Below are 22,635 nucleotides of genomic sequence, written 5' to 3' on the forward strand. Positions count from 1 at the left end.
GTAGGCTTGGAACACAGACTATTCCACATACACAATCACAAACAGGTAGGAACGCTAGGACCCATGCAAGTGCCCATGGCTATACTTCTTGTTTGAAGGAAGTGGGAGAAGCTGAAGGAGAAATTATTTAGAGTGAGGACAAGTTCTGCTAGGCAGAGGGGACTGGTGGTTGAGGGGAACTGGTTGGGTCTGATGTCCAGAAAGAAACTGAGAGTTTTAGGGCCTTCTTGGTGGGGGATGGAAGTGTATAGGGATTGGATATCCATAGTAAAAATATGATGGGGCCAGAGAACCTGAAATCATTGAAAAGATCCAGAGCGGTGAAGTGTCATGGATATAGGCAGGAAGGGACCGAAATGGTGGGGGGGGGGGGGGAGATGAAACAGAGCTGAGGTATGCAGATATGAGTTCAGTGGGGCAGGAGCAAGCTGAAATAAATAAAAACCCGGATCTGGGCCGTACCCTCCAAATACCCGGACCTGCCTCTCAGTTTTTCGCACTACCTTACTTTCCCTTTTCTATTTTCTATTTATGATTTATAATTTAAATTTTTACTATTCACTATCGATTTGTACTCCAGGGAGCGCGAAGCGCAGAATCAAATATCGCTGTGATGATTGTGTGCTCTAGTATCAATTGTTTGGCGACAATAAAGTATAATGGGTCTACCTGGACAAGTGGGTTTGTGGATCTTGGGTAGGAGGTAGAAACAGGAGGTGAGGGATGCAGGAACTATGAGGTTGGTGGTGGTGGATGGGAGATGCCCAGAATCAAGGTTGGTGATGGTGTGGGAGACAATGTCCTGGTGTTCCTTAGTGGAGTCCCGTTCAAGGGGTAAGAGGTGGTGTCTGAGAGATTGCGCTGGAGCCTTAGCAAGGTAGAGGTCAGGGGTCAATATCAGGAGTTCCTGCCAAGCTTCAGCTTCAAAGGCACTAGCCTCCCCACTATCGAGGGCATATTCAAATGACAATGCCTCAAGAAGGGGGCACTGATCATTAAGGAGCCTCATCACCCAGGTCATGCCCTCTTCTCAGTGCTACCCTCAAGGTGGTGATACAGAAATAAGATGATGTACATTCAACATTTTATGAGCAGCTTCTTCTCCTCCACTATCAAATTTATGAACTGTCCACTAATTTATCAATATTACCTCACTGTTTTTGTACTACGCATTTAATTTCTTTATATTTATTATAATTCGTACGGCCAGATTTGGGAACAGCTTCTTTCCATCTGTGATAAGACTACTGAACGGATCCTGACCCGGATCTGGGACGTACCCTCCAAATATCCGGACCTGCCTCTCAGTTTTTTTTTGCACTACCTTACTTTCCATTTTCTATTTATGATTTATAATTTAAATTCACAATCGATTTGTACTCCAGGGAGCGCAAAGCGCAGAATCAAATATCGCTGTGATGATTGTATGTTCTAGTATCAATTGTTTGGCGACAATAAAATATAAAGTATAATTTATAGTATATTTTATGTATTGCACTGTACACCTGCCCAAAAATAACAAATTTCACGACATACGTCAGTGTAATAAACCTGATTCTGATTCTAATGAAGTTCAAACTCCTCCACTAAAAAACTTCCTCTGGTACCCATTCTAGCCACTTGGAACTGCGGCTTTGTCAGTTCCACACACTAGTGGAGCTGGTACTGGAGTGACCTCTATAACAGGTTACACTGACACATACAGGACAAACAAGGTACTGCAGGAAGTCACTGCCATTGGAAACACAAGCATTCAGTACTAAAAAATGCAAATCTTATGACAAAAGATTATAAAGGATTAATTCAATATATACAGACTTTTCACCAATAGATCAAATTTTTAAAGAAAACAATAGTTACAGGAAAAAACATGCAGCTCTTCCCCCTATTCTAATCAATTTTTACAGGAGCAAAGAATATCCTGACCAGCTGCATCACTGTCTGGTACGAGAATTGTAAGGCATCTGACTGCAAGTTCCTACAAAGGACTGTGAGGACTGCTGAGAGGATCGTCAGGGCCACTCTTTCACCCAGGAGCGTTGTATACACAGGGCCTTCAGCATTGCCAATGATGCTCTTCCCACATCTGTATAAAAATCTCTTTGAACTGTCCCCCATCATCAGTCATTGGTATTGTACAAGAACTGTTAGGATGGACACAGCTTCATCCCCCAGGACATGAGACTACTGAACTCCCTGCCACCACCTAAGTCTCACCACGAATGAAGTGCCAGTAGTGTTATACTACTTACATTTTAACTGACGTTGTTTGCTAAGCGTCAATCTTCTGTAACATTTTATTATTTGTGGTAATATTACTTTATATGTTGTGTGTGAGTTATATCTGGACAGCATTCTAACTGGTTGCATCACTTTTTATTTTAGGTTTCCAGTATCTGCAGATCTTTTTACATTTACTGTAACATTCACCGTCTGGTATGAGGTGGTCACTGCACAGGCTTGGAAAAGCTGCAGAAAGTTGTAAACTCAGCCAGCTCCATCATGAGCACTAGCCTCCCCAGAGCTGAGGACACCGTCAAAATGTGATGCCTCAAAAAGGCAGCATCCATCATTGAGGACCTCTACCACCCAGGGTCATGCCTGAAGAAACACACATTTCAGGAACAGCCTTTTCCTCTCCAACATCAGATTTCTGAATGGACAATGAAACCATGAACACTACCTCAATATTTTTCTCTTTTTGTACTACTTAATCCTCCTGGGAGCGGGGAGAAGATGGTGCCGTGATGGCAGCGCGTGCGGCCACTTCTGTGCTGATGTCTGTTATCTGTCAAGTAGGGGACCGTGCACAATTCTGATTTGATGGAGACAGACGTGAGAGCACGGAGGAAATCTGGAAAACTTCTGGAATGCCCGCTTTGCTGCCGCTGCTACTGTGTGGTAACCGGAATCTCTGGAGCCGAAGGCCCTGAAATCCTTGGCTTTGCGTGTTTCAGCGGCCAGGGAGAGGTCGACGGCACTCGGCAGAGGATGGTGCTCGGGAGGCTGTATCGGAAGGGTTGGTTGGAAGGTCCAAGTTTTCGGACGGATGGACTCAGTGTCGGCTGTGGTCGGCGGCTTCCAAGGTATCGGCAAGTTTGACGGCGTCTGGAGGTTTAATGGTAGGGAGTTTCTCCCTTTTGCCGCCTGCTATCGGGGACTCGGGAGTCGATCAACTCAGGACTTTGAGACTTTTTTTCACTGTGTCCATGGTCTGTTCTTCATCAAATTATGGTATTGCTTTGCAATGCTGTAACTATATGTTATAATTATGTGGTTCTGTCAGTGTTAGTCTTTGGTCTGTCCTGTTTTCTGTGATATCACTCCGGAGAAACATTGTATCATTTCTTAATGCATGTATGCATTTCTAAATGACAATAAAAGAGGACTGAGTGTTCACATAATCTAATCTAATTTAACATATTTCTTATTGTAATGTATGGATTTTTAATATTATGTTTCGCAATGTACTTCTACAACAAAACAAATTTCATGATATTTGTTAGTGATAATAAATCTGATTCTGATATTAACAGTTCATCTGCACAACACAGGATCAAGAGGGGTAATCCTTAATCAGAGCAAAAACTCAAATGACAGGGAAATAAGACCATAAGACACAGGAGCAGAATTATGCCAATCAACCCATTGAACCTGCTCTGCCATTCCATCATGGTTGATCCCGGATCCCACTCAACCCCATACACCTATCTTCTCACCATATTCTTTGATGTCCTGACCAATCAGGAAGCAATCAACTTCCGCCTCAAACTTACGCACAGACTTGGCCTCCACCACAGTCTGTGGCAGAGCATTCCACAGATTTACTATTCTCTGGCTAAAAAAATTGCTCCTTACCTCTGTTCTAAAAGGGTCACACCTCAGTTTTGTAGCTGTGCCCTCTAGTTTTGGATATCCCCCACCATAGGAAATATGCTCTCCACATCCACCTATCCAGTCCTTTCAACATTTGGTAGGTTTCAGTAAGATCACCCCGCATTCTTCTAAATTCCAGTGAGTACAGGCCCAAAGCTGTCAAACGCTCCTCATAGGTTAACCCCTACATTCCCAGAATCATCCTTGTGAACCTCCTCTGGACTAAGTGCAGCAGGTCAGAAAATGAGCACGGTTCACCTCTGATACAAGGGCATTATTGAGGACAAGCCCTGGAATTCAAGCTCTGGTTTGGATTACTCAGGAGAAAAGGCTGAACCCAGCTACAACCTAATAAAGCAGATGACATTTTCAGAATAATGGCATCCCAAGTTTAATGTTAACAATACAGCAGTAATATTCCCTCCATAAGCTGTAAGATAACTTTTTCCCCAGTCTGTCAAAAGAATCAAGTAGATAAAAACACTGGGAACAAACAAAAAGGAAAACATGGTGATCCAAATGCACATTGTGAAAATTCACTGACCTCATTCTCTTCAGCAGAGCCAGATTCCTCTGGTGTTCTTCGCGGTGTGTGATCCCGTTTCTTCTTTTTTTTATCCTAATTAATACGTAAATTTAAGAATGCAGAGCCAATCAACATTACATGATATATAAAAGCATTTGTGAATGATTTGAAGGATATTTAGCCTCCAGCTATCATTTCACTGATCCTAAAAGTTTGCTACTAAAAGAGGTTATTTCATTCAACATAATTTCTTCAGTCAAATAAAGCTCATTGGAGTTTTATCTAACCACTTTAATACAAGCAACTTTGAAACTACTGGGTGATCCTTTCCCCGTCTCCCCTACACCCGTTCTTGAAAAAAGTTGGAAATGAATAGCACCAAATTTGGAACAAAATTTAGAACATGCATTTGAACAAATGTTGAATTGAATACTTAAAAAATTGTACAAGATTTGAAATCATTTGAAAATTTGAACAATGAGAAAAATTTGCAGTAAATTCAAACAAACTTTGAGATTCAATGGCAGAGATTACATCTTGCTTTATCTACTGAAAAGTTTTTCATATCATTTGCAATTAACAAAAGTAAGGCAGAATGAATAAATTGTTTTACTCACTCGTTCTTTTTCAGATTCCTCTTTGATTTTCTTTTTCTTTTTCTTTGTGGTTTCCTTATGAAGAAGGAACCAATAATTTTAACCAATTTTGGTAAGTTCTCAACTCCATAAAAATGAAGCATTAAACATTCTGTATTACCTTACTATTGACGTCACAACCTATTTGGAAGTCGTCTGTGGGTTTCCGCACAGTGCTATGCTTTCTCTTCCGTTTCTTTTTAACATGTTTCTTTTCATCCTGCAACAGAAGTTACAATTTCAGTAATTTAAAGCAAGCTGATTTAAATACACCCTTACCATATCAACCATTTGTAGCTTACAACCAGATAAAGTCAAGCTGGAATATGTAATTTTGCCTCGATAAAACAAAGAAATTGAACTGGACTTGCATTATAAAAATAATAATAATATAGTTAATACCTCAATTCAAAACTGCCCTATGCATCACCAGCACTAGCCTACCTGCCATCAAGTTCATATATACAGAAAGGCGCAGGGAAATGGCCGGAAACTTCACGGAGGATCCCACCCACTCTGCTCATGGACTGCTTGTCCCATTCCCATTAGGGAGAAGGCTACGCAGCATCCACGCCGGGCCCACCAGAATCAGAAAAAAGTTAATTTTACCAAGCAGGAAAGCTGATCAACACCTCCACCCACTAACCCACCCTTTCACACCCCCAACCACCACCACTTTATCATTTCCTGCCAGAGTCACCTTGTGTACAGACACTCCTGTGCCTAGTGTCACTTTATGGGCATTCCTTCAATTCATGCACATAACCTATCTTATGTATTTATTGTATTATTGTGTTCTTTAATGTGTTTTTTCTCTTGCTGCATCAGATCCAGATTAACAATTATTTCATTCTCCTTCACACTTGTATACTGGAAATGACATTAAATAATAGTCATAGAACGTCACAGCACAGAAAAAGGCCCATCTACCCATCTCGTCCATGCTGAATTATTATTCTGCCTTCTCCCACCTACTCGCACCGAGGCCATAGCTTGCCATACCCCTCACATCCGTGTACCTATCCAAATTTCTCTTAAATGTTGAAATCAACCCTGCATTCACCACTTATTCACACTGTTACTACCCTGAGTGAAGAAATTCCACCTCAGGTTTCTCTTAAACATTTCATCTATCACCCTTAATCCATGATGTCTAATTGTCGTTTCACTGAAACATAGAGAACCTAAGCACAATACAGGCCCTTCAGCCCACAATGCTGTGCTGAACATGTATTTACTTTGGAATTTACCGAGGGTTACCCATAGCCCTCTGTTTTCCTAAGTTCCATGTAGCTATCCAGTAGCCTCTTTAAAGACCCTATTGTATCCGCCTCCACCACCGCTGCCGGCAGCCCATTTCACGCACTCACCACTCACTGCGTAAAAAACTTACCCCTGACACTCTCTCTGTACCTACTTCCAAGCACCTTAAAACTGTGCCCTCTCGTGTTAGCCATTTCAGCCCTGGGAAAAAGCCTCTGACTATCCACACGAACAATGCTTCTCATCATCTTATACACCTCTATCAGGTCACCTCTCATCCTCTATCACTCCAAGGAGAAAAGGCCAAGTTCACTCAACCTAATCTCACAAGTCATGCTGCCCAATCCAGGCAACATCCTTGTAAATCTCCTCTGCACCCTTTCTATAGTTTCCATATCCTTCCTGTAGTGAGGCGACCAGAACTGAGCACAGTACTCCAAGTGGGGTCTGACCAGGGTTCTATACAGCTGTAACATTACCTCTTGGCTATTGAACTCAGTTCCACGGTTGATGAAGGCCAATGCACTGTATGCCTTCTTAACCACAGAGTCAACCTGCACAGCAGCTTTGAGTGTCCTATGGACACAGACCCCAAGATCCCTCTGATCCTCCCCACTGCCAAGAGTCTTATCATTAATATTATATTCTGCCATCATACTTGACCTACCAAAATGAACCACCTTACACTTATCTGGGTTGAACTCCATTTGCCACTTCTCAGCCTAGTTTTGCATCCTATCAACATCGCACTCTAACCTCTGACATCCATCCACACTATTCACAACACCCCCAACCTTTGTGTTATCAGCAAATTTACTAACCCATCCCTTCACTTCCTCATCCAGGTCATTTATAAAAATCACAAAGAGAAGAGGTCCTAGAATAGATCTCTGAGGCACAACATTGGTCACCAACCTCCATGCAGAAGATGACCTGTCTACAGCTACTCTTTGCCTTCTGTGGGCAAGCCAATTCTGGGTCCACAATGCAAAGTCCCTTTGGATCCCATGCCTCCCTACTTTCTCAATAAGCCTTACATGGGGTACCTTATCAAATGCCTTGCTGAAATCCATGTACACTACATCTACTGCTCTACCTTCATCAATGTGTTTAGTCACATCCTCAAAAAATTCAATTAGGCTCATAAGGCACAACCTGCCTTTGACAAAGCCATGCTGACTATCCCTAATCATATTATGCCTCTCCAAATGTTCATAAATCCTGCCTCTCAGGATCTTCTCCAACAACTTACCAACCACTGAAGTAAGACTCACTGGTCTATAATTTCCTGGGCTATCTGTACTCCCTTTCTTGAATAAGGGAACAACATCTGCAACCCTCCAATCCTCCGGAATCTCTCCCATCCCCATTGATGATACCAAAGTACAGCCTCTCCTCTTGTAGGCTTCATCTACATATTGTGTCAGGAAACCTTCCTCAGCACACCTAACAAACTCCACCTCATCTAAACCCCTTGCTTTAGGGAGATGCCAATCAATATTGGGGAAATTAAAATCTCACAACAAACCTGTTATTACTGCATCTTTCCCGAATCTGTCTCCCTATCTGCTCCTTGATGTCCCTGTTACTATTGGGTGGTCTATAAAAAACACCCAGTAGAGTTATTGACTCCTTCCTGTTCCACCCCCAGAGACTCAGTTGACAATCCCTCCATGACTTCCTCCTTTTCTGCAGCCATGACACTATCTCTGATCAACAGTGTCACGCCCTCACCTCTTTTACCTCACTCCCTGTCCTTTTTGAAACATCTAAAGCCTGGCACTCTAAGTAGCCATTCCTGTCCCTGAGCCATCCAAGTCTCTCTAATGACCACAACATCACAGCTCCAAGTACTGATCCACGCTTTGCTCATGATACTCCTTGCATTAAAATAGACACATCTCAAACCAACAGTCTGAGCATATCCCTTCTCTATCACCTGCCTATCCTCCCTCTCACACTGTCCACAAGTTTCTCAATTTGTGAGCCAATTGCCCCTTCCTCCGTCTCTTCAGTTCGGTTCCCATCCCCCAGTGATTCTAATTTAAACTCTCCCCAATAGCCTTAGCAACCTCCCTGCCAGGATATTGGTCTCCCTCGGATTCAAGTGCAACCTGTCCTTTTTGTACAGGTCATCCCTACCCCAAAAGAGGTCCCAATGATCCAGTAATCTGAATCCCTGCCCCCTGCTCCAATCCCTCAGCCATGCATTTATCCTCCACATCATTCTATTTCTATACTCACTGTTGCGTGGCACGGGCAATAATTCCGAGATTACTACCTTTGAGGTCCTGCTTCTCAACTTCCTTTCTAACTCCCTATAGTCTGCTTTCAGGATCTCCTCCTTTTTCCTACCTATGTCGTTGGTACCAATATGTATCACGACCTCTGGCTGTTCTTCTTCCAACTTCAGGATACCGTGGACGCGATCAGAAACATCCTGGACCCTGGCACCTGGGAGGCAAACTACCATCCGTGTTTCTTTCCTGCGTCCACAGGGACAGACTCTGTGCCAGAGGCGCGGCCACTGTTGCTTCCCCCAGGTAGGCCATCCCCCGCCCCCAACAGTATTCAAACAGGAATATTTATTGTTAAGGAGGACAGCCACAGGGGTACTCTCTGGTATCCTACTCCTGTTCTTCCCTCTCCTGACTGTCCTACTTGCATTTACCCTACATGTATCCCTCCTCAATCTTCTGCGTTCTAGGGAATAAAGTCCTAATTTATTTAACTTTTCCCTATAACTTAGATCCTCAAAGTCTGACTATCTTGGCATCTTGAATCAAATTTAGTAACACTTAATTAATTTGTTGAAATAAAAGTCAAAAATAGTTTATGCTCAAGCTTTCAGTAGGAGCTTTACAAAGGAGATCAATACTTTATTTAAAAAATACAATAATGCAACAGAAAAAGGTTAAATTTAAAGATAATATTCATGATATATTATTGAGCAAGTTCAAGGCTTATGATTACAGGTTCAGTAGTGGAACTTTGCTCATCATAATGCAAAATCTAAAATTAGTCCCAGTTATTTTACAGATATATTGATCCTTAATATTTTTGATTGTTTCACACTGTTAATTTATATTTCTTGATGATCATTCCACTTCAGAAAATAAATATTAAAAATGCTGAAAATTAATTCCAAAATTAAAATCCACTCTTCTAAAATAAATACAAATCAATCTCTTCTCCATTCTCAAATGCTCAAATCTAAATCTTGAACTGCTTATGCAGTTGCAATATTAATTTTGTGCCCGGAAAACATTTTATGTTTGAGTGATCACTGCAATAAAACAAACTCTGAATCAGATAACTACACTTGGAAATGCTTTGGGAGTAAGGTTTAAATATTTGATGAACATTCCTAATAAATTAATTTCACATTCAAATCTTCAGACTCTAAGATTTCATTACAAAACATGAGATTTTAATGAGGTACATAAGACTGCTGTTGTTGGAGCTTAAAGCAGTAAAAATCAAGGTGGAGTATTTGATAAAATACTTCATTTGAAAAGTATTACAATATAAATCTCTTAAAAATATGAATCCTGATTGAGAATCAGAAACTTTGCCAATTCCTGAGGGCTGCTCTATAACAAACAAACTTCACTTTCATACCGATATCAATATGCCCAGAATCCACAAACCACACTGGACACTATGTAAGTTGACACATTTTAAGCAAGGAACTCAAATTATGTATTTTCTCTCTCTTTCAACTTGTACCAATGTGACTATGTTTACTCTATTAGACCATAAAACATAGGGGCAGAATTAGGCCACTTGGCCCCATCAAGTCTGCTCTGCTATTCCATCATGGCTGATTTATTATCTTTTTCAACCCCATTCCCCTGTATTCTCCCTGTAAGCTTTGTCACCTTGACTAATCAAGAATCTATTAATCTCCACTTTAAATACATCCAAAGTCTTGGACTCCACAGCCGTGCATTGCAATGAATTCCACAGATTTACCACCCTCTGGCTAAAGAAATTCCTCATCTGTTCTAAATGGACGTCCCTCTAATCTGAGGCTGTGCTCTCTGATCCTACACACCCACACTATAGGAAGTATTCTCTCCACATCCACTCCGTCTAGGACTTCCAATATTCGATAGGAATACTGAGAATATTGAATAGGAAGATAATTATTGTGTAGGCTATCTATAATTTGTTAATTTATGTTAACTTGCGTTTGTGATTTACTGTCCTACTGCTGCTGCAAAAACACGTTTTCATGGCATTGACAACCTAGGATTATGACAATAAATTTCAATATGTGGTGATCACGGATACCATTTTCTGAATTTTTGATCCAGAAAGTATTTTTACTCATTTTTCCTTCCTTAATACTCTAGTACAAAAGTTATTCGATTTAAGTGATTTTGACGTACCTCACTATCAGTGTCCGAAGAGCTGCTGGAAGAATCAGAACTTGATGATGAGGAGGAAGAAGATGAAGACGGCTTGACCAAACACAACAGAGTACAGCTTGTGAGATTTAACATTCATTTGATAGAAATGAAAGTTTAAAAATAAATAGGAATGGACAAAAATGAACAATTTTTTAGGGGAAAAGATGTTTCTTTGAGGATTTGCTCACCCTACTTTTCTTCTTTTCCTTTCGTTTTTTCTGAATGGGATGGAGAACAAAGAAACAAATTTCATTAAATTAGAACACATTTCAGGCATTTTACATTGAGAAAGTTGTTTCTTTTTCATTAAAAGAATTAGCCATTCAGAAAATAATAGAAGTGCAACAAGCAGAAAATCAGGTTCAATCATAAAACATCTGAATAGCTAGAAATTATTAAGGTATATTTATAATGGCACCTTTAGCAGCTATTAGGGATTATTCTGGAGTTATGAAATTATGGATCACATATTACAGATGAAATAAAATGAGAATCAGAATTCAGGAAGTAAAATCTGCTCACGGTTTAACTTTCAACTGATACCATGAATATTACTTTTTTTGCATTATTTATTGATTTTAATTTGCTATAATTCTGGTTTTGCACTATACTGCTGCTGCAAAACAGAGGGCTGCCAAATGCTGTTGCTGCCTCAGGTCAACAGACGGGTGACCCTTGGATCTGAGCTCTACATGCAGAGTTGAGACTGACTTTCAGTGTTATCTAACAGCTGTTGTTTCACCCCTTCTCCATCACTGTAGGACAGGTGAGTCCTGGGCTGGACACCCTGCTCACTTAAGGAAGCGTCTCCCATAGCCTCTCCTTTCTAGGTGTAGTGATCACCGCAGGACCACTGATTGGTTTGCCACGAAGGAGGTCACTCGCATATGGCCTCTCCTACACTATTGTGGTTCCTCAAGGCTGTTATAGCTGGGGGTGGTAATGGGAACAAGCTCCCACTACCTATTAAATTCCCCCAAAGACATGCACCTCAAAAATAGCCTCTGACAACCGGCAGCCTTCATGTGTGGCTTAGCTACTAATCCTGGCTGAACTGTTTCTACACACTGGAGAAGAGGGAAAAGGCGGGTTACTAGTGCCTTTTAAACCAGTCGTTTTGGGCAGAATGGGGCTCGTCAGCCATGGTTGGCAGCTCATCTAGAAGGAAAACTCTGATCTTTAATGTTCGCTGCCTTGCAGCTTACACCCACTCATGGGGAAGGCTTCAGGAGTAAACCCTGATGGAAAAATCCGGAGCTGGAGTCCCTAAGGAAGTCCTACATTGAGTTCAATGCTGATTGGCAAGTCCTGAAACACTGCTGTTACCAAACTATGCTGGTCTCTGCCATTCCCTTGGGTTCATCAGACACGTGGAGAAGTGGAGCTTGCTACATGGGCAACAGCTTGCTCTCCACATTGTGCTGCCCAGGCTTGTGTATCTCGACAGCTAGGATGCAAAACCATGGTCAACTCTGACTGACAGAGGTCCTCACCTCACACTACTGTGCCTTCTCATGGCGTCCCTGCTCTTACCAAGTCTATGTCATGGAATGGCCGTATATCCAACAGTATAACTGGGCAGGTAGGCTGGGCTCATCAGCCTTGGCTGGCAGCCAGCCTAGGAGGACAACTTGGGTAGATGGGACTCATTAGCCTTGCCAGGCGGTCTGTCTAGGAAACTCAACGTACAGCCTTCCAGTCATTGTAGCTCTCTGTGCCACTGTGGAATGGGTGCTCAAGTATCGATCCTCCTAAACCTAGGCAGCGCAGGCGGGAAGAAAGGTCCTATGGTGACGGCAGAGTACAAGGGGGCATCACTTCCTATGAAAAATGTGTTTTAAACATTTTTCTTGTGATCGCAAGGCCCTGTTGGACACTGGTAAAATAAAAATACTGCGAGACCGGTGATGGAAGAAGTTGTGTGGCCTCGACCGCTATGCAGACCTGGCCCCGATGCCACGGTGTTGCCTGTTACAGCCACCCAAGGGTTGAAGCACTGGAGGTGGTGCGGGAGAGAGCAGAGGCGTGGCGGTTGTGCTGAGTTGGGGACTAGCCCTACAGGTCAGCTCTCCAGTGTTTGCTCGCTGGAAGTCCATCTAGAGTTTGACTGGCTGATCCAGTGTGAGATGAAGAACTGCTGTGTGCTTGTTTTTACAGAAACATAGCTCTAGGACAATATTCCATGCACCATCAACCTTCAGGCCATGCTACTCAGCGACTTGTGCTAATATTATTTTTTGTGACTGTGTGCTATCGTAACTGTATGTGCTGTGCTTGTGTGTGACTGTGCTGTGCTGTGCTGTGCACCTTGGCCCCGGAGGAACACTGTATCATTTAGCTGTATACATCTGTATGGTTAAATTACAATTAAACCTGAACTTGAATTTTAAGGTATTTGAAGGATAGTATGGGGGGGGAGGGGTTAGAGTTAATTTTTAAAATTGTAAATAGACTGGTGAGTGCATACAGCAAGCTGTCAGGGGTGGTGATAGAGGCAAATACATTAGGGACATTTAAGATAGTTACAGAGATGAAAGAAAAATGGAGGACCATGTAGAAGGGAAAGGTTAAATCGGAGTAGATTAAAGGGTCAGCACAACATAATGGGCTGAAGAGCCTGTGCTGTTCTATATCCTGTAACCAAGAATGAATAATAAAATGTGGCCTTGGCAGAACCCCTGTATCCTGCAAAGGAATTTTCTTTACTTTTCTTGTTATTTACAGATACAGTACGGTAACAGACCCGTCCTGTCCAATTACATCCACATCACCTATTAACCTGCTAACCTATACAGCTTTGGGATACGTAAGGAAACTGCAGCACCCAGAGGAAACAACCACTGTGGGCAACATTTCAGATGGTGACAAAAGGCCTACAGGAGCGAGATATACCAGTTTGTTGAGTGGTGTCGCAGCAACAACCTTGCACTCAGTGTAGGAAGACCAAAGAGCTGATTGTGGACTTCAGGAAGGGTAAGACGAGGGAACACAAACCAATCCTCAGAGAGATCAGAAGTGGGGAGAGTGAGCAATTTCAAGTTCTTAAATTTCAATATCTCTGAGGACCCAACCTGGACACAACATATTGATGCAGCTATAAAGAAGGCATGGCAGTGGCTATATTTGATTAGGAGTTTGAGGAGATTTGATTTGTCAGCTAAAACACTCAAAAACTTCTACAAATATACTGTGGAGAACATTCTGGTCGGCTGCATCACCATCTGATACAGCGGGGGGGGGGGGGGTTAAATTACAATTAAACCTGAACTTGAATTTTAAAGTATTTGAAGGATAGTATGGGGGGGGGGGGGGAAGAGATAAAAAAAATTTTAAATTTTCTTGTCTTTTTTGAACAGGTTGTTTAATCATTCACAATCCAAGCTGGAAAAAGTATGTGAACCCTTGCATTTAATAACTGGTAGAACCTCTACCAAACGTTTCCTGTAGCTGCTGATCAGAACTGCACAAGAGCAAGGATGAAGTTTAGACCATTCCTCCATACAAAACTGCTTCAGTTCATCAAGATTTCTGGAATACCTTGCAGGAACAGCCCTCTTCAGGTCTTGACACAGCATCTCAATTAGGATAAGGTGTGGACTCTGATCTGGCCATTCCGAAACTTTTTAAAACCATTCTGTTGTTGATTTACTCATGTTTCATATCATTGTCTTGTTGCATCATCCACCTTCTATTAAGCTCCAGGTGACGGACTGTTACCTGACATTCTCCTGTTAAATGTCTTGATACAATTTTGAATTCATTGCTCCCTCAATGAATGCGAGCTGTCCAAGTCCTGAGGCAGCAAAGCAGCCCCCAAGCCCTGATGCTCCTTCCACCATGCTTCATAGTTGAGGTGAGGTTTTGTGTTGGTGTGCAGTGCAATTTTTCCTTCAACACAGGGTGACCATTTCAGCCGAAAAGTTCTACTATTGTCTCATCTATCCACAGAACATTATTCCAGAAGCACTGTGCAACATTCGGGGGGGGGTTCTTTTGCAAACTTGAAACTTGCAGCAATTTTTTTTGGAGAGCAGTGGTATTGATGTTGTGTATTTGGATTTTCAGGAGGCCTTTGACAAGGTGCTACATGAGGCTGCTTAACAAGCTACAATCCCGTGGTATTACAGGGAAGATACTAGCATGGATAAAGCAGTGGCTGACTGGCAGGAGGCAAAGAGTGGGAATAAAGCAGCTCTGGTTGGCTGCTGGTGACTAGTGGAGTTCCACTGGGGTCTGTGTTGGGACTGATTTTCAACGTTATACGTGAATGATTTGGATGATGGAATTCATGGCTCTGTTGTAAAGCTTGCCGATGATAAAAAGATAGGTGGAGGGGCAAGTAGTTTTGAGGAAGTAGAGAGGCTATAGAAGGACTTGGATTAGGAGAATGGGCAGATGGAATGCAGTGTGGGGAAGCATATGGTCATGCACTTGGTAGAAAAAATGAAAGGGTTGACTATTTTCTAAGTGGAGAGAAAATACAAAAAACTGAGGCGCAAAGGGACTGGGGAGTCCTTGTACACAATTTTCTAAAGGTTAATTTGCTAGTTGAATCTGTGGTGAGGAAGACAAATATGATGTTAGTGCTAATTTCAAGAGAACTAGAATATAAAAGTAAGGATGGAATATTGAGACTTTATAAAGCACTGGTGAGGCCTTACTTGGAGTATTGTAAGCACGTTTGGGCCCATTGTCTTAATGAGAATAAGAATAAGGAACCTTGGTTCTCAAGGGATATTGAAACTCTGATAAAGAAGAAGAGAGAGATGTATGACATGTATAGGAAACAGGGAGCAAATAAGGTGCTTGAGGAGTACAAAAAGTGCAAAAAAATACTTAAGAAAGAAATCAGGAGGGCTAAAAGAAGACATGAAGTTGTTTTGGCAGTCAAGGTGAAGGATAATCCAAAGTGCTTCTACAGGTATATTAACAGCAAGAGGATAGTAAGGGATAAAATTTGTCCTCTTGAAGATCAGAGTGGTCGGCTATGTATGGAACCAAAAGAAATGTGGGTGATCTTAAATGTTTTTTTTGCATCTGTATTCACTAAGTAAACTGGCATGGAGTCTATGGAACTAAGGCAAACAAGTAGTGAGGTCATGGAACCTATACAGATTGAAGAGGAGGAGGTGCTTGCTAGCTCAAGGCAAATCAGAGTAGATAAATCCCCAGGACCTGACAGGGTATTCCCTCGGACCTTGAAGGAGACTAGTGTTGAAGTTGCAGGGGCCCTGGCAAATATATTTAAAATGTTGGTGTCTACCGGTGAAGTGCCGGAGGATTGGAGGATAGCTCATGTTGTTCCGTTGTTTAAAAAAGGCTCTAAAAGTAATCCGGGAAATTATAGGCCAGTAAGTTTGACGTCAGTAGTAGGTAAATTATTGGAAGGAGTACTAAGAGATAGGATCTACAAGTATTTGGATAGATAGGGACTTATTAGGGAGAGTCAACATGGCATTGTGCGCAGTAGGTCATGTTTAACCAATCTAGTAAGAGTTTTTCGAGGAGGTTCCCAGGAAAGTGGATGAAGGGAAGGCAGTGGATGTTGTCTACATGGACTTCAGTAAGGCCTTTGACAAGGTCCCGCATGGGAGGTTAGTTAGGAAGATTCAGTCGCTAGGTATACATGGAGAGGTAGCAAATTGGATCAGACATTGGCTCAGTGGAAGAAGCCAGAGAGTAGTAGTGGAGGATTGCTTCTCGAGTGGAGGCCTGTGACTAGTGGTGTGCCACAGGGATCAGTGCAAGATCCATTGTTATTTGTCATCTATATCAATGATCTAGATGATAATGTAGTAAACTGGATCAGCAAATTTGCTGATGACACAAAGATTGGAGGTGTAGTGGACAGTGAGGAAATTTGCAGAGGGATTTGGACCAGCTGGAAAAATGGGCTGAACAATGGCATATGAAGTTTAATACAGACAAGTGTGAGGTATTGCACTTTGGAAGGACAAACCAAGGCAAAACATACAAGGTAAATGGTAGGGCACTGAGGAGTGCAGTAATACAGAGGGAAAAGTGGCGACACAGATAGATTGGGCCTTTAAGAGAGCTTTTGGTACATTGGCCTTTATAAATCCAAGTATTGAGTGTAAGAGATTGAATGCTATGGTGAGGTTGTATAAGGCATTGGTGGGGCCAAATTTGGAGTATTGTGTGCAGTTTTGGTCACCAAATTACAGGAAGGATATTAATAAGGTTGAAAGAGTGCAGAGAAGGTTTACAAGGATGCTGCCGGGACTTGAGAAACTGAGTTACAGAGAAAGGTTGAATAGGTTAGGACTTTATTCCCTGCAGCGTAGAAGAATGAGGGGAGATTTGATAGAGGTATATAAAATTATGATGGGTATAGATAGAGTGAATGCAAGCAGGCTTTTTCCACTGAGGCAAGGGGAGAAAAAAACCTGAGGACATGGGTTAAGGGTGAAGGGGGAAAAGTTTAAAGGGAACATGGGGGGGGGGCTTCTTCACACAGAGTGGTGGGAGTGTGGAATGAGCTGCCAGATGAAGTGGTAAATGCAGGCTCACTTTTAACATTTAAGAAAAAGTTGGACAGGTACATCGATGAGAGCTGTATGAAGGAATGTGGTCCAGGTGCATGTCAATGGGACGAGGCAGAAAAATGATTCGACATAGCCAAGAAGGGCTAAAAGGCCTGTTTCTGTGCTGTAATGTTCTATGGTTCTAAGAATATGCTGAAACTGGAGAGGGTTCAAAGGAGGTTCATGAGACTAATTCCAGGTTTGAACTGCTTGTCAAATGAAGAGCGTTTTATTAGCTCTGGGACCTATTCCTTGGAATTCAAAAGAATGAGGAATGACCGTATTAAAACCTACCGAATGGTGAAAGGCCTTGATAAGAGTGGATATGGAGAGGATGTTTCCTATGGTGGAAGAATCTAAGACCAGAGGACGCAGCCTCAGAATAGAAGGGCATCCTGTTAGAAAGAAGGAGGAACTTCTTTAGCCAGAGAGTTGTGAATCTGTGGAATGTGTTGCCACAGGCAGCTGTAGAGGCCAAGCCTGTATGAATAATTAAGGCAGAGGTTGATATTCTTGACTGAGTCAGGGAATGAAGGGATACAAGAAGGCAGGAGATTGGGGCCAAGAAGAAAAATAGATCAGCCATGATGAAATGGTGGAGAAGACTTGAAGGGCCAAATGACATAATTCTGGTCCTATATCTTATGGTCCTGCATGAACACCATTCTTGTTGAGTGCTGTTCTCATAGTGGACATAAGTACAGAGACTTTAGTAAGTTCTAGAGATTTCTGCAGGTCTTTTGCTATTACCCTTGGGTTCTTTTTCACCTCCTTCAGCATTGCACGTTGTACTCTTGGTGTGATCTTTACAGGATGCCCACTCCTAGGGAGAGTAGCAATAGTATTGAATTTCCTTCATTTGTAGACAATTTCTCTTGCTGTGGACTGATGAACACTCAGATCTTTAGAAATGCTTTTGTTGCCTTTGCCAGCTTCATGCCTCTCTACAATTGTTCTTCTAAGGCCCTCTGAAAGTTGTTTTGATTGAGGCATGGCACACATAAACAGATCCTTCTTCAGAAGAGCAGGCTCTGTCAGTAACCTGACTGTGTCTTTTTATAGGGCAGGGCATCTCCAATCTTATTTCACTGACTGGAACACCTGACTCCCAATAACTTTTGTAGTAGGCATTACCCCATACTTTTGGCACCTAGACTGTGATTGATTAAATGGTGTACTCCTTATTGAGAAGAACTATAATTGTTCGTGTGTTATTGGTTTAGGCAAATTGTATTTGGCTATTACTGTGACTTCGATGAAGATTGGACTATATTTTATGCAGAAAACCAGGTATTTGCATGGGTTCACAAACTTTTATCTTGCAATCGTAGGTACAGAAAACAGGGTCAAAGATCAGTTTAAACCATGCCACCAGTACACCTTATGACAGCCTCAGAAAGGGTCAATACCTCTTTGTAACAAGTTATTTAAATTTTCAGACATTATCTTTCATTTCCATATACAGTAAATTCTGGTTAACTGGGCCATAAGTTAATTGGGGTGGATGCTTATTTGGGACAACATATAGAGAACGAAAACTAATCAAGAAAATAGCTGGGATGCCATGCTGGGCCAGGAGACTGTAGCCAAATAGTCCCTAACTAGTTTTGCACTTCTGTGGCCATTAGATACTACGCCATGCTTGGAGTGAACAGTTTTTTAAATAGTACTTGCTGCATGTGTTTGTGTTCAAAAAGCAGTAATTTCCATCACTGCTTGTTAATGAGAAATAAATAGTAGACAATTCAGAACTATTTTGCTCACTGCGGTTTCAATCATTCAGGCTTGGAGATGCAAGAAATGTCCGGGAATGAAAATAAAACAATTTTACTACTTCAACAAGTTAGAAACTACAAAGAATTTGAAGGTGTCGATACACATCTTGAATGTTACAATGAAAATGAAGATCTGGAGGACGCAATCGTCAAAAGCATTGTAGGAAGACAGTTGATTAACTGCAGTAGGTAGCTGTACTGATTTTGTTCATTCTCAGTTGGTGAAAAGAACATAACAGCATTCACTGGACAAATTCCTCCATCGATAACCATTAGGAACTAATACAGTTTTATAGAACTCTAGTAGTATCAGTAATTTCCAATTTGTTCCATATTTCAGGTAAATACATAATTTGTTACTCCATAAAATTTCAACCATTTAGGGCAGCCACTTGATTGAGCCAAAATGTACCGGTCTTGATGCAACCCAGTTAACCGGAATCCACTATTTCAGACTTTTAGCTTTGTTCCTGAATTTATGATAGGTGTATGTACCAGCCAGGAACTTAATCAAGCTTATTGAAAACAAATTTTTATTAAGTCCCAGCAGAAGAAAATGTAATTGCCCCACGTTTAAGGTGTGCCCAACTGTAATCACTTTGATAACTATTACCTCCTTCTTTTTAGATGAACTTTCACTTCCAAGTACCTTTTCCCTGTTTTTCTCAAGCTCTCTTCTCCATTTCTGAAAACAATAAAAGAAAAGATTAATGCAACTATTCAAATCAAATGGTAGATCAGTGATCTCCGATCAGGGTTCAATTCCCACTACTGTCTTTAAGGAGTTTGTACATTCTCCCTGTGACTGCGTGGGTTTCCCACAGGTGTTCCAGTTTGCTCCTACAGTCCAGGACAAATGGGTTAGGGTTAGTGAGTTGTGGACGTGCTATGTTGGCACTGGAATGTGTGATGACACTTGCGGGCTGCCCCCAGCACATCCTCGGACAGTGTTGGTTGTTGATGAAAACGACACATTTCACTATCTTTTGATGTACACATGACAAATGAATGAATCTGTATATGAATGTTAGATATTGCTGTAACAAATGATGAATGGTGAGCAGCAGAAAGGAACACCGGAGGCTAGAAAAGTTTTGAAAAGATGAATAACATTTAACAAAGAAAACAGGAGATTTGGAAATGCATTACTGGGACCTTAACTTACATCACAGCAGAAGGCTCTTCACCACAGACACACACCATTGATTTAGGAAGGCAACTTGCCCAACAACTGAAGGTGGCAATAAATTTTTAGTTTTGGCTGTGACATCCCCAATTCAGGTCTAAGTAACAGACTTGATCACAGTAACACAACCATTGAACAGTTTACACTACCATAAGGATCCAGGATCCCTGGTGGTACTCAATGAGGATTAGAATGAAAGGAAGGTAAACTGTTTCTAAAGTCTTTAAAGTAAAGCATAGACTTTACAAATTTAATATGAAGAGACTTAGTAGACACCCGTCGATCCCAGGGGATCATGTGTTTGCGCCTCTGGTGGACTGTGTCCTCTCCAGGGTGCAAGCTTGGGAAGGAAGATTTGAAGAACCGGCTGTTGCCCCATACAGCAGGTTCCCCCTCTCCACGTCACTGGTGTAGTCCAAGGGAAGGGCCAGCACCGATACAGCTTGGCACCAGTGTCATCGCAGAGGTTGCCAGAGTGAAGTTGTAAACATCAAACTGCCTTTCCCATGGGTGGGTCTGGCTGCAAGGCAGCGGAGGTTTAAAATCAGTTTTCTTTCCCCTAGGTGGGCTGCCCTCCAAGGCTAACAAGCCCCACCTGCCCAAGACTCATCTGAATGTTAAAAGGTATAGAGATAATTAAGATGTTTCACAGCACTTTTTTATCAAGCAATTTAAATTTCACATAAAAGTCTTCTGGGAGACTTCAAGACCAAAATCAGACTATTTCCAAATTGCTGTGTGATCACAGCAGTGCACGCAAAGATGTGAACTGCCAACATTCAACATCCGACATGGGTACATGCAATGGCTTCGGGCAGTGGGTTTGGTCTAGCACAGTCAAGGGCTCAATAGAGTCAAACACATTCTAAAGTAAATAAAAGGTTGAGTCACAGAGCACTATATATAGCACAAAATTAGGTCCATTGCCCTTCTAGTGCATGCCCAACTGTTATTTTGCCTAATTCCATCAGCCACGCCTGAATCATAGCCTTCCATACCCCTCCCATCTATGTACCTATTCAAACTTCTCTTAAATATTGCAATCAAACCCACATCCACCACTTCCACTGGCAGCTCGTTCCACACACACACCAGCCTCTGAGCGAAGGAACTCCATGTCAGATTGCCTTTAATTGTTTCACCTTTCACCCTTACCCCATGACCTTTAGCTCTAGTCTCACCTTAACCCATGACCTCTAGTCCTGGTATCACTCAACCTCAGTGAAAAAAGCCAGCTTGCCATTTACTTAATCTATACACCTCAATTATGTATAGTGGCATGCATATCTGACTGTACATACATGTATACAAAACAATTATGTATACAATCTTAGTCTTTGGACAATATCCTCCCACATTTCCTTCCTTATTACTTGTACATAGTGATGGAGACACAAAGATTTTTACTCCATGTTGTGAAATGCATGTAAGAAATAAAATTCTAATTCAACTGCCTGCCCTCAGTCCCATCACTCTGGTCCCCGTCACCCCGCCAAATTAATTTAATCCTCCCCAACAGCTCTAGCAAACCTGCCTAAAAAAAATTGCTCCCCCTTGGATTCAGGTGTAACCTGTCCTTTTTTGTCTAGGTCATACCTTCCCCAAAAGAGATCATAATGATCCAGAAATCTGAAATGTCCTCAGCCACGCATTCATCTGCCAAATCATCTTACTCTTACCCTCACTGGCATATGGCACAGGCAATGAGCCAGAGATTACTACTCTGGAGGTCCTGCTTTTCAGCTTTCTACCCAGCTCCCTCTATTTTCTCTTCAGGGCCTCCTCTCTTTTCTGACCTATGTCATTGGTACCAATATGTATCATGACTTCTGGCTGCTCACTCAAACCCTATAGAATGCTGTGGACCCAATCCGAGATATCCTTGACCCTAGCACCTGGGAGGCAGCATACCATCTAAGTTTCATTTTCACATCCAGAGAATCTCCTATCTACTCCTCTACCTAATCACTACTGCAGTCTTCCTCTCCTCCATTTCCCTTCTGAGCCACGTAGCCAAACAGTGCCAGAGACCTTGTCACTGATGCTTCCCCTTGGTAGGTCACTCCCCTCCCCAACATTATTCCAAGCGGTATACTTATTATTGTGGGGAATGGTCACAGGGGTACTCTGCACTGGATGCCTATTCCCTTTCCCTCTTCTGACAGTCACTCAGGACTGTTTCCTGAAACTTAAGAGATGACTACCTCCTTGTAGCTCCTATCTATCACCTCCTCATTCTCCTGTATGAGCCGAAGGTCATCCAGCTGCATCTCCATTTCCTTAAAACGGTCTCTAAGGAGTTGCAGCTTGGCAACTAAAAAAGCTATAAGAAGGGATTAGATAAAATATGAGGTGAGAGTTGATATTGGATCACTGGAAAATGATGCTGGTGAAGCAGTAATTGGAGACAAAGA

At 42.0% G+C, this 22,635-nt stretch overlaps 1 protein-coding gene across 2 annotated transcripts in view; it reads right to left on the minus strand.

Moving 5' to 3' along the window:
• fam133b (family with sequence similarity 133 member B) overlaps nucleotides 1–22,635 on the minus strand; it is a 52,740-nt gene that overhangs the window by 16,192 nt on the left and 13,913 nt on the right. For both annotated transcript variants that reach the window (XR_010020726.1, XM_063069434.1), the window contains exons 4-9: nucleotides 19,649–19,720; nucleotides 10,904–10,933; nucleotides 10,695–10,766; nucleotides 5,159–5,257; nucleotides 5,020–5,073; nucleotides 4,421–4,495 (exon numbers count right to left, since the gene is read on the minus strand). Coding sequence is in view for 1 of the 2 variants with exons in the window: in XM_063069434.1 (XP_062925504.1) it covers nucleotides 4,421–4,495; nucleotides 5,020–5,073; nucleotides 5,159–5,257; nucleotides 10,695–10,766; nucleotides 10,904–10,933; nucleotides 19,649–19,720 (402 nt within the window). In the remaining variant the exon portion in view is untranslated. The remainder of the gene's footprint in view (nucleotides 1–4,420; nucleotides 4,496–5,019; nucleotides 5,074–5,158; nucleotides 5,258–10,694; nucleotides 10,767–10,903; nucleotides 10,934–19,648; nucleotides 19,721–22,635) is intronic.

This window comes from Mobula hypostoma, chromosome 17 (assembly GCF_963921235.1).
Source record: "Mobula hypostoma chromosome 17, sMobHyp1.1, whole genome shotgun sequence".
NCBI classification, from domain to species: Eukaryota; Metazoa; Chordata; class Chondrichthyes; order Myliobatiformes; family Myliobatidae; genus Mobula; species Mobula hypostoma.